The 14,759-nt window shown below is 35.5% G+C and overlaps 1 protein-coding gene across 1 annotated transcript in view; it reads left to right on the top strand.

Annotated features, from left to right (window-relative positions):
* The window catches only part of SEMA5A (semaphorin 5A), a 627,229-nt gene that overhangs the window by 519,908 nt on the left and 92,562 nt on the right, over positions 1 to 14,759 (top strand). Inside the window, 1 exon segment of the mRNA XM_021004419.2 lies at positions 9,199 to 9,346. Within this exon segment, the coding sequence (XP_020860078.1) occupies positions 9,199 to 9,346 (148 nt within the window).

Here is a 14,759-nt window from a genome sequence, read left to right as displayed (position 1 = left end):
TTATTAAAATATGGTTTGTGAATACAAGTTTAAATAAATCATTTATATAAGAACCACAGTGCTGACAAAATATACATATTCCTAAGTAATTTGTATAAAAAGTGAATTTTCTTTTGTTATTTCTCAGACTATGAATGCTTTCATTATGGAAGAAAACTAATCCATTCTTAGTTGTTTACAAAAGTTTCCCATTGTCATAAAGGATATATCCTTCTTAATTAAAAAATGTAGAATGATGTGTTTAAATTATTATCATAATGAAACAGTGTCGTGAAATGATGGTATCTTTGCACTATCAAATGTCCAATGGAAAGAGGGATATCCTATTTTAGACTGCTTGGTCCTAGTATTTAAAATTATGAAATTCTGGGGGAAAAGTGTTTTTTTATATACAATCCATTCAAGAAATAACTATCTTTACCATGTGCTAAGTTGTCACTGAAATAATAATATATCTCTTACAAACTTAGCAACCATTATTACTATTTCCTGGCCAAGAGATCAGGAATTAAGTGTGAAGAGTGAAAGTATCAGTTTGTGTGTGTGTGTGTGTGTGTGTGTGTGTGTGTGTGTGTGTGTGTGTGTGTGGAGAGAGAGAGAGAGAGAGAGAGAGAGAGAGAGAGAGAGAGAGAGAGAGAAAGAGAGAGAGAGAGAGAGAGTGCACAAAGAGATAAAGTGAAGTTTAGTACTTAGGGAAAGGTCACAGAGCAAAGTAAGCAAGCCTGATTATTTTTATTTTTAAAATTTCCTTTTGTTGCAGAGTTTGCATTTGTCTAGGAGAAAATCCAGTTTGTGTTCCAGATTAACAGGAGGAATATGGAAATCTTAGGAGTAAATGGGCATTATTAACAAGATGAATAACAAAGAGCAGTGATCCTGAAAGATTTCAGGAAAATTTGGCTCTCCTTGACAAGCCATCAGTGAAAGGGGCAGTCAGAAAGGGTAATGAGATTACAAAGACTGCTTAATGGTTTATTTTCCTGATCTTCATAAACTCAAATGATGAGTTTGGAGATCAGAAATATCAGTTCCTAGATCTGTCTATATATCTATATATCTATATCCATATATAACTTTACCTCTGTGGCTTTGGCCAAAATGATATTCTGTCGGGAAAGAAACATCCCAATTCCAGGGATGGAGAAATTTGAGAAAGTAAATCAAGGTGCAAAGACACCATGGCCATCTGTATATTCCCAGTTGTAGAGTACTAAAGGACTATGTTCAGGGAGCTGAACTACTTACAAAATCATTCCATGTATTTCTAAACATCATTAATTCCAAAAACTTGTGAGTGGCCAAACCTGCAGCTACCTTTCATCAAGGTAATGTGAGGATTAAAGTTTGGGGAACTTTCTTTTGAAATGAAAAAGAAAAAAAATACTGTGTGGCACATAGATGAATACCGCATAATATAATGAACCAACATGTTATCTCTATGCCAAATTCTCCCTTTTGAAATATTTATTAACATTCAAAAGAATTTGTATGGATGCATGAAAATTTGTGAGTCTGATTATGTGTATACTTGGAAATATCTTTTCTGTTTTGGTTAAATTTATCTCCTTTCCAAACAACACATATTCCAAAGATTAGTTTTGATGGAGAAGTATCAAACAGTGGTTACAAAATAGGAAGCAAAGAAAAGGAAGAAATGACTTCTGTGTGAATAGGCTACCAAAATTGAAATAAGATATCAGAGAAGAGATATGTTTCCATTTGATCTGATAATCTTAAGGACCAGGGGAAGTTTGCAGTTTGTGTATCACTCAATGTTTCAAGGTTTAACTTTGTTTGATCCTGTGGTGAACATAGAGGGTACTCTTAGAAGTAACCTGCTTCCCAAATGAGGCCAATTAGCCCTCTCAGAGTAACTGTTAGTACGTTTGGATATCTATTATAACTGGAGCAATCTGGAGCTACAAGCAAGTTAATTTACCTTACCTTTAACAAAGTGAAGCCTAACAAACTGAAGTCCCCTATATAATGAGTGATAAATGAAAATAACTTTGCCAGCATCACAAAGTTGATTACGCTAACAAAGATTATAATGAAAAACTCATAGACCCTCAGGAGTCAAAGAGATATTGGAAATTATCTAATATGACCCCCTTATTTATAAAACAGAAAACTGAGGCACAGAGAGATTACATTACTTGCTCAATGTACCATTGGTAATAAGTTACAATGAAGGGATTAGAACCAGAGTCTTGTCCTCCAGCCTGGTGCATTTGCCAGACACAGTACCACATTCCTTCATCCATTAGACTTCTTGATATAGGAAACATTTTTTAAAAACTTAAGAATTATTCATGAATCAGTCATTTTCAGAATCTCTCATTACAAAGCCTTTTTTAAACAAAGAGAACAAAACAAAACCAATCAACACATCAACCACGTATATGGCAGTATGTATAATCCACACTCCCCCAAGTCTTCATTGAAAAGAAAAGAGGCATTCTCATCCAGACCATAAATATAATATTTTTATTTATATGATATTCAGTTTCCTCTGAATTTTGGTTCTTTTTTAGTGCCTCTCTAAAGATAGATAGATAACTATATTATATATGTATTTCTGCTTATTTTCCCTCTGCATTAGCTCATATAAGACTGCCCATATATTCCTGAATTCCTCATAATTATTGTTTCTTATAGTATAATGATATTCCTGTACTATAATTTGTCTAGCCATTCCCCAATTGAAAGACACCCACTTCATTTCCAGTCCTTTACCATCTCACACACACACACACACACACACACACACACACACACACACTCACAATATAGCTATGAATATTTTGTTGGACGATGCAACTTTTTTTTGCATCTTTGCCCTTCTTTATGGGCTGAGCGATTGGATCTCTGGATCAAAAAGCACAGAGAGTTTGTTGTTTTTCAGTCATTTCAATCACATCCAACTTTTCATGATGCCATTTGGGGTTTTCTTTTTTTTTCTTTTTTCTTTTCCCCTTGCTAGGCAATGGAATTAAGTGACTTGCCCAGGTCACACACCTAGTAAGTGTTATATGTCTGAGGCCGGATTTGAACTCAAGTCCTCCTGACTCCAGGGCCGGTGCTCTATCTACTGTGCCACCTAGCTGCCCCTATTTGGGGGGTTTTCTTAACAGATTTTAGAATAGTCTGCTATTTTCTTCTCTAGCTCATTTTACAGATGAGTAAACTGAGGTAAACAGGGTTAAGTGACTTGCCCAGGGTGACACAGTCAGTAAATGTCTGAGGCTGGTTTTGTATTCAGGTTTTCCTGACTTCAGGCCTGACATTCTGTTCACTGTGCCCCTCCAACTGCCCTCAGACAGTTTAATATTAAATAAATTTAAGCAGGATAACAATATATATTAGGAAGAAATGCCTTCCTTTCCATAGTATAGTCTATGGGATGAGCAGTCAGTAAGCAGCTCCCAAGTGCTTAGTATTTTCCTTGCAATGTGCTAAGTACTAGGGATACAAAGAAAGGCAAAAATAGTCCCTACCTCAAGCAGCTCATATTCTAATGGAATAGGCAACAAAAATAATTAGTTACATAGAAGATATATACCAGTAGATGGAAATTAATCTCAAAAGGAAATTCACTAGCAGTTAGGAGTAATGGGATAGGCCTTCTGCAGAAGGAGGAATTTGAACTGAGACTTAAGGGAGCTGTGGAAGCTAAATGATGAAGGCCAGGAAAAAAAAAAAAAAAGAAAAATTTCAAGACCAGAGGGAGCAGTGAATACAAAGGCACAGAGGTAGAGGATTGTGCAATGAAAAATATAGATCAGTTTAGCTATTTCATAGATTAGGTAGATCGAAGTAAAGTACAAAAACACTGGAAAAATAGGAAGAGGCCTGGATGTAAAGAACTTTAAACATCAGAGGACTTTTATATTTGATCCTAATAGTGAGGCACCTGTATTTATTCAGTAGGAGAAGTACATGGACAGATTTATGATTTAGGAAAATAATTTTTGTTGCTGAGTGAAGAAGAAAAAATGTAACTTGTAAAAAAAATATTATTGGTCCTCTAATTTACTTTCGAAATGCACAATGAGAACAACTTATAATGTCAAATTAAATTTTTCATTTTAATATATCATACAGCACCAAAAAAAAGATTAGGAATGTATTTCATCTAAACAGAGGCATTCAGAGGAATACTTTCCTGAGCCTTCTTGCTTCACCATTATGCCAGTTTTATGCTGGAAAATAAATGATTCAATCCCAATATAGCCAGTCTTCCCAAAGTTAATAATATCCGTTCTCACAATTGTATATAACGAAAAGCATATTCTAAAGTCTCACTACCTATTCTTAAACACGAGATTTTTTTTTTTAAAGAATATGTTAGTTATCAGTTGGTCAAAGAAAAATGTTCCCCATGGTAGAACAGTCTAAGTTTGGGTGCTTTCAAGGTATTTCTGCATTGGAAACAGGATACTAGACTCAATGTGTCATCAGTCTCTCCCAGGGTGGCAATTCTATTTTGGCACTGTGAATTAAGAAACAAGACACAGAGAGTCAGAGCCCTAGTCCTAGCATTTTCTCTTTCCCTTCTGACCTTGCTTAATAGAGACAGGATGAGTTCAAAGGGCAGCAGTTTCACAGCCTCACAATGCTTGTTTTGCGGAATTACTATAGGAATAGACACTCTAAGGCCTGAGAAACAAGAAATTAAAAGGGAACAAGAGCAAAGGGAAGAAAACAGTTACTGGCCACTTGAAATGCAGCCAAAATAGAGGCCTTAATAAAACTTGCCTGAAAACTCTGGGCTCCAATGCCATTCTTGAGTTTCCTCCTGCCGTCGATCTTTACTATGAAAACATACCTGGTGTTTTCAGAGCTTGGCCAGGGTAGGCAAATGTAAGGCAGCTCTTGTGCACCATGATTTATTTTCTTTGGAGAAAACGCAAGCTCAGTTCCAGAGATGATTTTATTTTATTAAAAGTTAAGAAGTTTATATAGGCACTTTGGTGGGGAATTTTTCTTCTCCTCCCCATGGCCCTTTTTTAAAGGTGAAATTTGTGATTATGTTTCTGGAATGTCTCAACCTTTTATATTTTGAAAGGCCTTGCTTTTTGCTCTCACTTACTGACAGAGACATGATACAATAACATTTTGAAATGAAATCTGATACAGAAAATAGTATTTAGTTGGGAGTCAAAAAATCCAATCCATCTCTGCTATTACGAGACTTTTAAGCCTACATTCTTAGTTCCTAATTTTTTATCATAGCCCAAGATACTGAAACTCCTGTAGCCCCAGCATTATCTCTTCAATTCAGTCATAGGACCACATTTAGAGCTGCAAGGGATTTAGAGTTCATCTAACCCAGCCCTTTCTTTTGCAGATGATAGAACTGAGTCAAAAAAAAAAAAGACTTTCATCCACTTTTCCAAGGTTGCTTAGGTATTAAACAAGTCAGGATTTAAAGTTAGATGAAGTGCAACACTGTACTATTCCAGTAGTCTTCCTGATAGACATTTTGAATTGAATTTTCTTGTATCAATACAATTTGAGCATGACAAAGACAAGATTGCTCATTTTTCCCTGACTGCCCATCTTTGTAATTAGAGTGCATGTTGCCACTACCTACCACCTAACACCCCAAGCTAAGCAACTTGGAGAAAACTTTAGCTTATTTTTGAACTGTGACTCCACACACTGAATCTTAACTCTTTTTGCATACAAATCATTTAATCTATTATTGTTATTCAATCATTTAAGACTCTGTATGACCCATGGTTTTGTCCATGGAGTTTTCTTGCAAAGACACTGGTTTGCCATTCCCTTTTCCAATGTGTTCTAATTTTACAGATGAGGAACTAAGGCAAATAGGGATTAAGTGACAGTCACAAAACTAGTAAGTGTCTGAGGACAGATTTGAACTCAAGTCTTCCTGACTCCAGGCCTGATGCTCTATGCAGTGTACCACCTGTGTTTCTACCCTTTTCTTGTTTCTGTTACCCTGGTCTAGGCACTTCTCATCTGGACTGTTGCAACCTCCCCTTCATGAGGCTTCCTGACTTCAGTGCTATCCTTCTCCAAGATGTCTTTATCATCTCCAACTCAGGTTGTCTGTTGTACCTTGCTTCACCAATGTCCCTAAACTCCACAGAGGCTTCCTATTTAAATACAATTTAGAAGGAGAGTGGGGAGAGGAGGAACAAAAAGAAACCAATGGTGGTTTCAATGAAACCATGTTCCTTAGATCATCTGGTTGAGATCATTATCAATCCAAAGGCATATATATTGTATTCAGTGTGAAAACAGGCAACTTCCTATATAGAGAAAGCAGCCTGAAGAAGTTCATACTTGCCATCTTTCAGAATAAGTCCAAGATCCACTTACTGTATTTTAAAGGCTTTTCCAAAATATCTTGCTTCTTTCATTGTTTTTTGATTGCCTTAGACCTCTGCTGCTCTTTTTCTAGAATATCTCTGGTTTTTAGTGATTCCCACTTTCTCTCTTTCCCAGAGCAACCCTACCTAGAAAAGCACAATCAGCCATCCTTCCCTCTTCACATATCAAATCTTTTCCCTTATAATTTTAGTTCTTCCTGTATTCCTCACTCCTCTATGTAGCCTTCCTGAATTGAACAGAACGGAGCTATCTGACATTCTAGACATGAAATTGCCATTTCCTTTTCTTAACTCTGACCCCAAACTCAGTCTTGTTTTCCATCTCTAAAAATAAAATTTCCTTCATTTGTATATGGAACTGACATGTCATAAAAGCCTTGATCAACTTTTAAGCTTTAATAGCTTTGAACTGGACACATGTCCATGTGTTTGTTTTAAAACATAAACTCAAAACCAACAAGAAACAGATCTATGTAATTTCTTTGCCTTTTTTTTAAATTAAGGATTTTAGAGTTATACATACATGCATATAAAGATTCAAACACAAACACCCATAGATACACACCCATAAACACACACATATAATTTAGGAGAAATCATATAAAGATGTATGTGTATATTTGTGTGTGTGTGTGTGTGTGTGTGTGTGTATATCATGAATATGTGTGTATGTCACATTACTCCTTGAGTCCCTCCCCTATTCTGTAAAACCTTCTGTGAAACAAACAAATTCAGGTGAATCAAATAAATCAATGCATTGTTCATGTCTAAAAATATATATCTCGTTTTTCACCCATTGTCCATCACCTCTCTGATGAGAGACATGAGAGATGCCTTACTATCCATCCCCTAAAGTCATTGCTGGTGGGTCACTGCACTGATTAGAGTTCTTTGGTTTTTCACTGTTAGTTTCGTTTACATTATTGGCATCATAGTAAAAAGTGTTTCCATGTTTCTGCTTCCTTTACTCTAAATCAGTTTACTTGAATCTTCTCAAGTTTCCCTAAGTTCTTTATATTCCTTTTTTTTTATAGTGTCATGCTGGGTTACACATTGGTCTAATTAGAAAGAACGATAGCCTGACAGGAAATCCTGGTTTAAGTCTCATCTCTTCTGTTAATTGACTATTGACCTTGGTCTTCATTTCTTTGAGCCTCAGCTTGCTCACTTATAAAATAAGACTATTAGACTAAATACTATCTGAAGTCTCTGTTAACACTTCTGTAGTTGGATGGGCTGAGTGAATGTGTGACGATGACAGTGATGATAATTCTGCTTCATGCCCATGTAAAGGAGTGATGTCTATGTTTTTGACTGGGAATTAGCACAGGGAAGAGAAAAAAGGTCTTATGTGCATTGTTTGGTAGGCTAGCCTATTCTTCACAGGTACACTGTAAGAATTTAAATATTCCCTTCAATATTCTAGGAGCACCTGATTCTATTTCATATCAAAATCAGTATTAAGCTACCTACAGATTCAAAGGATACTAGATATCCAAGGCCTAGAAAGGATAATAGCTTTCCAAGTCACATACCATTTGGCAGAGCTAGCTTTTGAAGTCAGGTCTTCAGACTCGAAATCCAATGTTCATTCTGTTGTGTTATACTGCCTCCTTTTTTGAACTAAATGGCATTCAAACTAAAGTCAGTAAGTCATAGAAAGCCATATACTCTGTCTGAAAATATCAATAACTGCACTTTGAAATTTGCAAATTCCAGGTTCAGTGCTGAAATTAAAAAAAATAATTTCAAATATGAGGAAACTCAAAGGATCCATCAGATATTGGGTAAAAGAATACTAGGGAACAACAGAAGTAGCGCTGTCGAATGTTGTGGATAGACTGCTGATCACAGAGTCAGGAACAAATCCTACTTCTAACACTTACTAGCAGTATGACCATGAACAAGTCACTTCCTTCCTTCTTTGAACCTCCTATTCCTCATCTGCAACTGCTCCCTTACAAGGTTGTTTTAAGACTTATATGCAATGACATGTGTACTGTCCTTATAAAATATAAAATCTTATAAAAGTCAGTTTTCATTATCATCATCATCACCATCATCATCATTACCATCATCATCTTCAATACAAAGAATATCTGATTAGCTCATCATTGTATCAAGATCATTCAAAGAGAAATTATAATTCTAGAGCAGAGCTTTTCTTAGATATGTGTTTTTTCTAATTTAGTTTGTTTGACATCCCTGTGAGAAATCTAAATTAGATTAAAGGTAACATAGGTTAAAGGAAAAATAATCCAAATACAATAGTATGTTAAAGGAGGTATACAAGAAAAAAATGTGGTACTAAAATAAGGAGCATGCTTTATCTTTCCTGTAACTTATAAAATTAGATTATTAGAATAGCTGGAATAGAGAAGCTAGTGATTTAAACATAGGGTGAGAGATTAGTTAGAAATGAGTTTTGACTAGCTTTCTATTCCCAACTCTCCTCTACTTTAAAATATATATACTTGGAAAGTGAATTCCCTACAGAGTCAATTTTTTTAATATTCCTCGCGTTCAGGTATCTGTATTTGAAGGTTTGTTTGTTTTTTTCCTTTTACTTGGCTGCATAGGAAGATCAATCCTGCATTGTGAGTTCAGCATTTTCTTCATTGTCTACTGTGCATCACTTTGTCTGTCTGTACACAGCATGGCCAATGCTACATCTGCCTCATTCAACATGCAACCACTCCAAAGATAAAAAGCTCCTACACGTAGAGCATGTCCATGTGTTAAACATCTGGCCCAGTGATGGACAAAGGAGACATTGGAGGCCTTCTGTTGCACTTAAACAATTTCTTTTTTTTTTTTTTGGTTTCCCCTGTCACAGATACTGTAATGAACATTTGCTGTGCCCCCCACACATGTTTTGGACAGGCTGGGGTCCATGGGAACGTTGCACTGCCCAGTGTGGGGGTGGGATCCAAGCTCGGCGCAGGACCTGTGAGAATGGGCCTGACTGCCCAGGCTGTAATGTGGTGAGTAGCTCCTTCCCCACCCCCACCTTCCCGGAAAAGTCCATTGCATGCACAAAAACCCACAAATGCTATGTGAATCATACATTTTTCTCTTGCTTAAAAAAATAATTTCAAGAGAATATTATGCTGTTAACTGGGGCCTTCTTCAACTAAATATCAGCACATGGAATGAAATGTTTGTAGACAGTTCTGATTTCTGTGCTAACAGAAAATTCAGTATACTTTCTTTGAGTCAGCAAATTAAAGATTGGGAAAATGGGAGGAATTGTTCGCATATTGGACACATACTAAATTTCTGAGCAAAGGATAAAATTTGTCATTCTGAGGTTTGTCAGAATCTGTGGTCCTTTATATTAGCACACGTGGATGCCAGTTCTTAATGAATAAAAGGCAGCTCATGGTTTTGTTTTTCCTTCATTGTGGCAAAGCTCTGTTTCCTTTAATGCTCTAAATCCACAAATTAAATCCTCCTTCTAAAAGCACTTTAAAAACTTTTCAAAGGGTCAGTTGTCCCTCTTCCTGATGAAACTCTTAGGGTATATTGAGCAAATTCAAGGTCTGCTGGTCTTTCAAAATATTTGCCTTTCTGTGGTGCCGTTCACCAAAGAAAATGTGTGGCAGAGAGTCTGTGTTTAAAATTCTCTGAGGTGAAGAAGTTAAACAAGAATGGAACTTGGAATTTTTCCACATTGATCTTTTCAGTTAATCATATAATACTTACATTCCTTGGTTTGTAAGGCTGAGCAATATTTCTGTGCTTCTATATGATATATTCTCAGGATGGAGTAAAAATTACACATCCCAGTAGCCTTGGGGAATTCTCCAATACAGAAAGTGTTATGAGGTGCTTTGTCAGATATTACACCTGACCCGATGAGATTTTGTTTCTGGGATATGTGATTAGATTTCTTCTCCTTCACCTTGGCAAAGATATTGTAGTAATATTATCAGTTTCTAACACTCAATATACAGACAGTTACTCCTGTGTCTGGCTATAACAGTCTTGGATTCAGTTAATCCTCATCTTTAACCATTCATAGGAGAGGCCATTTTTTATATCCCTGTGTTTGTTGGATTTTCAAATGCTCCAATTTCACTTAAAACCATTTTAAAAAATGAAATACTTTCACTATATAAATTTCAATGTTCTTGGTAAAAGATTTAAGTGTGATAACAAAGTATGGTGTTTATTAAATCTCAGTGGCTTGGAGACTGAGCACAGTAGCTTAGCAGCTATATATCAGAGCTTTCCTCACCAAAAGGGAGCTGTGAGGACCGTGGTAGGGCCAACCTGATTTGCTTGCACATTTGTTCCTGAGAGCTTTGCATCAAGGGGAAATGAGGAAACTAAAGGACACTTTAGGATGGCTTCTAATTGCTTATTGACTTCCACAATTATATTCATAAAATATTGTAATGAATCTAAGAACATTTCTACCAAGGGAAGAGTGTGGTCTGTCCTTTGTGGTCAGTAGGATCTATGAATATGTTTGATTATATATGTAGACCCTGAAATTTTTCCAAAAAGAACTTTAAATGTAATTATTGATTAATTTATTCTTACAAGCAACCTATACCTTTCTAGAGGAAAAATAAATGTAATTTATTTCAGAAGATATTTGGGCCCATTTATTCTAATTTCTGTCTCTACTGAGGTAGGAGTGCTGACTCTGGCATCCTGAGATATTTAGAGAGGATGAGTGATGAGCTTTGTTTTTTTCAGTTCTTTAGAAGGGGTTGAAAAATGGATCAGTTCAATTAAATTTCTACACATATATGAATATATATGTATATATATATACATGGATATATGTATATATATATATATATTGTGCATGTATTCACACATACACATATCTGTGTACATATATATGCACATGTGTCTACATGTGTGTATACATATACAAACATATAAAATCAGGGCAGGGAGACAGAAGAGAGAAGGAGCAAGTCACTGCAACTGACTTATACATCATAGTTCTAAATAAGGTGGTGTTTTGGTTTTGTTTTTGGTCAATATAGGAAAATAGATTTAGAGGTGCAAGGAACCTTAGAAGGTCATCAGGTATTCCCTTCTCATTTTAAATGTGAGGAAATTGAGGCCCAGGGAATTAACAATTGTGCCCATGGTCATTGAAGTAGCAAGCTGGCATTTGTATTTGGGTTCTTTGCCTCCAAATCAATTACTTTTACCACTTATTGATTAATTACAAAATATCAAATTTTAACTTTTTCTTTCTGAACTCAGACTAAGTAAAAAGCACACTAATGTAATATCATTCAAATGTTGCAATGTTTTGAATATTTGTAGCATAATAGTATAGCAAGGTTCTAGGAAAAGTGGAATTCCTCATGGCTTGGAAGGCCTCAATAAAAGTACCATTAGATGTTTCCATATTAAAAATAATTGAGAACGTTTAATTCTTTTGTCATTATTGGGTTGTTGTGGTTATGTTACATAAAGTTTTTTTTTTTTCATTCTTGAAATCATTGCCATTAACAAGTACTATTAAACAGGTGCTTTCCTAGCATTTGGATAAATTATAATTTTTTTTGTTTTTATTGAAAACTGTAAAATAAAGTTAATTTTTATAATAACAGAATAATAATTTCAAGCATTTATATAACATCTTAAAATTTTCAAGATATATGTGTATAAAAGTACACATGTGTGTATATATGTATATGTATATGTATGTATACATGTGTATGTATATGTATATATATTTTTTTGATTCTCACAACCTTTTGAAGTAGAAACCACTATTATTAGTATTTTATAGATGAGGAAACAGACTAAGAGAGGTTAAGCAACTTGTCCAAGGATACACAGCTAATAAGTATCTGAGGCAGGATTTGAATTCAGATCTTCCTGACTCTAAGTCCACCACTCCACCTGCTCTAACACCTAGCATATACGGGTTCTGATTAAAGAATATTAATAATATAATTGTGTCCTGGATGTTCAAGTTCTGACTTGTTTAAGAGTATTTTTATTAGCAAGCAGTGTAGTCAAGGAGACATTATTTTAAGAAATCCACTCTGAGGGTCAAAACAAACAAACAGACTGGATTCTAGGGACAACTGTGTTTCCAATTAATGACATGACCTTGAACACACCTTGTAACTTATCAAGTCCTGACTTTTCTCAATTGCAAGATGCAGAGTATTGTCAAATATTTACAAAATTCCCCACAGCTTGAAATGCTGTAATTCTGTGACGTTATTACAACTTCTGTGGATTCCAGGACTCTTAATGTACCATTTAAAGAAATCTTCCTGTGCTACCTGTGACTCACCTTTTGGCTTGAGTTGAGAAATATGTATCAGTGTTTTCTTTATTTAATATGGTATGTTGAGAATGAAATAACCAAGTTTCTGTTAAAAATCTATTTACTATCACAATATATCTTTATAATTTAAGAAATTGCATGTTTAAAAGATGTCTTTTGATGTAATAGAGTCAGGAAGGCCTTCGTTCAAATTCTGCTTCTGAAAAAGTCTGACTGTGTGACCCAGAAAAAGTCATCTAATGTCTTAGAGCTTTTGATAACTCTCATTAGACTATCTACTGAAGAACAGTTGCTCAACTGCATTGTTAGAAAAAGTTTCTTCTCTAGAAGTCCCCTATACCAACAGTTTTTGGACCCCTTTCCCCAACACCATCACCAAAATAAGTGAGACAGAGTAATTGCTGATATAGCCCAGAACCAAAAATCCCTTCCTGTAAATTTTTGAATGAAAAAGATTCATTCTCAAAGAAGGAACAAAATATTTCCAGACTTCTGGGGGTAGAGGCAAGATGGTAGAGTTAAGAAGCACTCAGCTGAGCTCTCCCAACATTCCTTCCAAACAACTTTTTTTTAAATGCCTCAAATCAAATTCTAGAGTGACAGAGCCAACAAAAGATCAGAGCAGGCATTCTTTCAGCCCAAAACAGTAGAAGATGTCAAAAAGGGTGAGGTTAGAACAGGACCAAGGTGGATGAAATACCAGTGGTGGGAAAAGTGGTGGTAACAGAAGCAGCAGCAACTTCAGGAGCTCCCAAGACAGAAATGGTAAGGGGAACTGGCAGCTGTTCAGAAAGGGATTGCATGGTACCCCAGTGCTATCACTTGATACAGGACCAAATACTATTTGGCAACTCCATTTCCTTTACTTTTGGGTCTAGTTCAAAGTTAAAGATGAGCAATTTTAGTCAATAGGCATTGGAAGCCTCAAGTGGCAGTATCACTTCTGGCCCTAAAGAGTCAGAGACTCTGCGGAGACTCAGTGCTTCCAGTCCCAAAGAAGGAGGTGCCCTTAGGAGTATTATCTATTGTAATCCCAAGAGATCAGGGGCCCTTCCTGAGTAAGGACTAAAGTGCAAACTAAAAGAGTAGTGATCCCACCACCTGGAAAGCACTGAAAATTTCCAAAACCCAGAACTAGCTGTAAAAGCAGCAGGGTGAGAAAACTCAAAGCTTGAGACAGAGCTTCCCCCCACCCCACCCCAACACCAAGAACATAGCCCAACATTAACATAAAGTTGCATCAAAGAAGAAATAGGGCATCAAAATGAGCAAACAGAAAAAGAGAGAATGAAAGAAAGAAAAAAGAACCTGATCAAATAAATCTACTATGATAACATAAACTCAGAAGATAATGAAATCAAAACAGCTTCAAGCAAAGCCTCAAAGAAAAAAAAAGTGAATTGGACATGGACACAGATCCAATAAGAATTCCCTGAAGAGCTAAATAATATTTTTTAAAATCAAATAATAGTGGTGGAGGAAAAATAAGTAAAGAAATGAAAGAAAAGGCAGAAAATTGTGAAAAGGCAATTAACAGTTTGGGAAAAAAAGGCAAAAAATACTGAAGAAAATAAAATCTTAAAAAACAGAATTGGCCAAATGGAAAGAAAGGTACAAAAGCTCACTGAAGAAAATAATTCCATTAAAAAATTCCCTAAAAATTCCTTAAAAATTAAAATTGTACAGATGGAACCTAATGACTCCATAAGGCATCACAAAACAATAAAACAAAGTTTAAAAAATGGAAAAAAATTAGGAAAAAATGTGAAATATTTCATTTGAAAAAAAAAACCGACCTGGAAAATAGATTTAGAAGAGATAATTTAATAATTATTGATTTACCTGAGAGCTATGATTAAAGAAACAGCCTACACGTCATATTTCAGGAAATTATCAAGGAAAACTACCCTGACATCCTAGGACTAAACAGTAAAACAGAAATTTAAAGAAGCCACCAAATACCATATGAAAGAAATACCAAAACAAAACTGCCATGAATATTATGGACAAATTCCAGAGCTCCCAGGTCAAAGAGAAAATACTTTCAACATCCAGAAAGACACCGTTCCAATAGCATACAGCCACAGTCAGGATCATACAAGATTTATCAGCTTCCAGGT

Source organism: Phascolarctos cinereus, unplaced genomic scaffold, assembly GCF_003287225.1.
Source record: "Phascolarctos cinereus isolate Bilbo 61053 unplaced genomic scaffold, phaCin_HiC Scaffold_4;HRSCAF=312, whole genome shotgun sequence".
Classification (NCBI taxonomy): domain Eukaryota; kingdom Metazoa; phylum Chordata; class Mammalia; order Diprotodontia; family Phascolarctidae; genus Phascolarctos; species Phascolarctos cinereus.
Note: the sequence above shows the minus strand (reverse complement) of the source record. Positions and strands in the feature narration are given on the sequence as shown.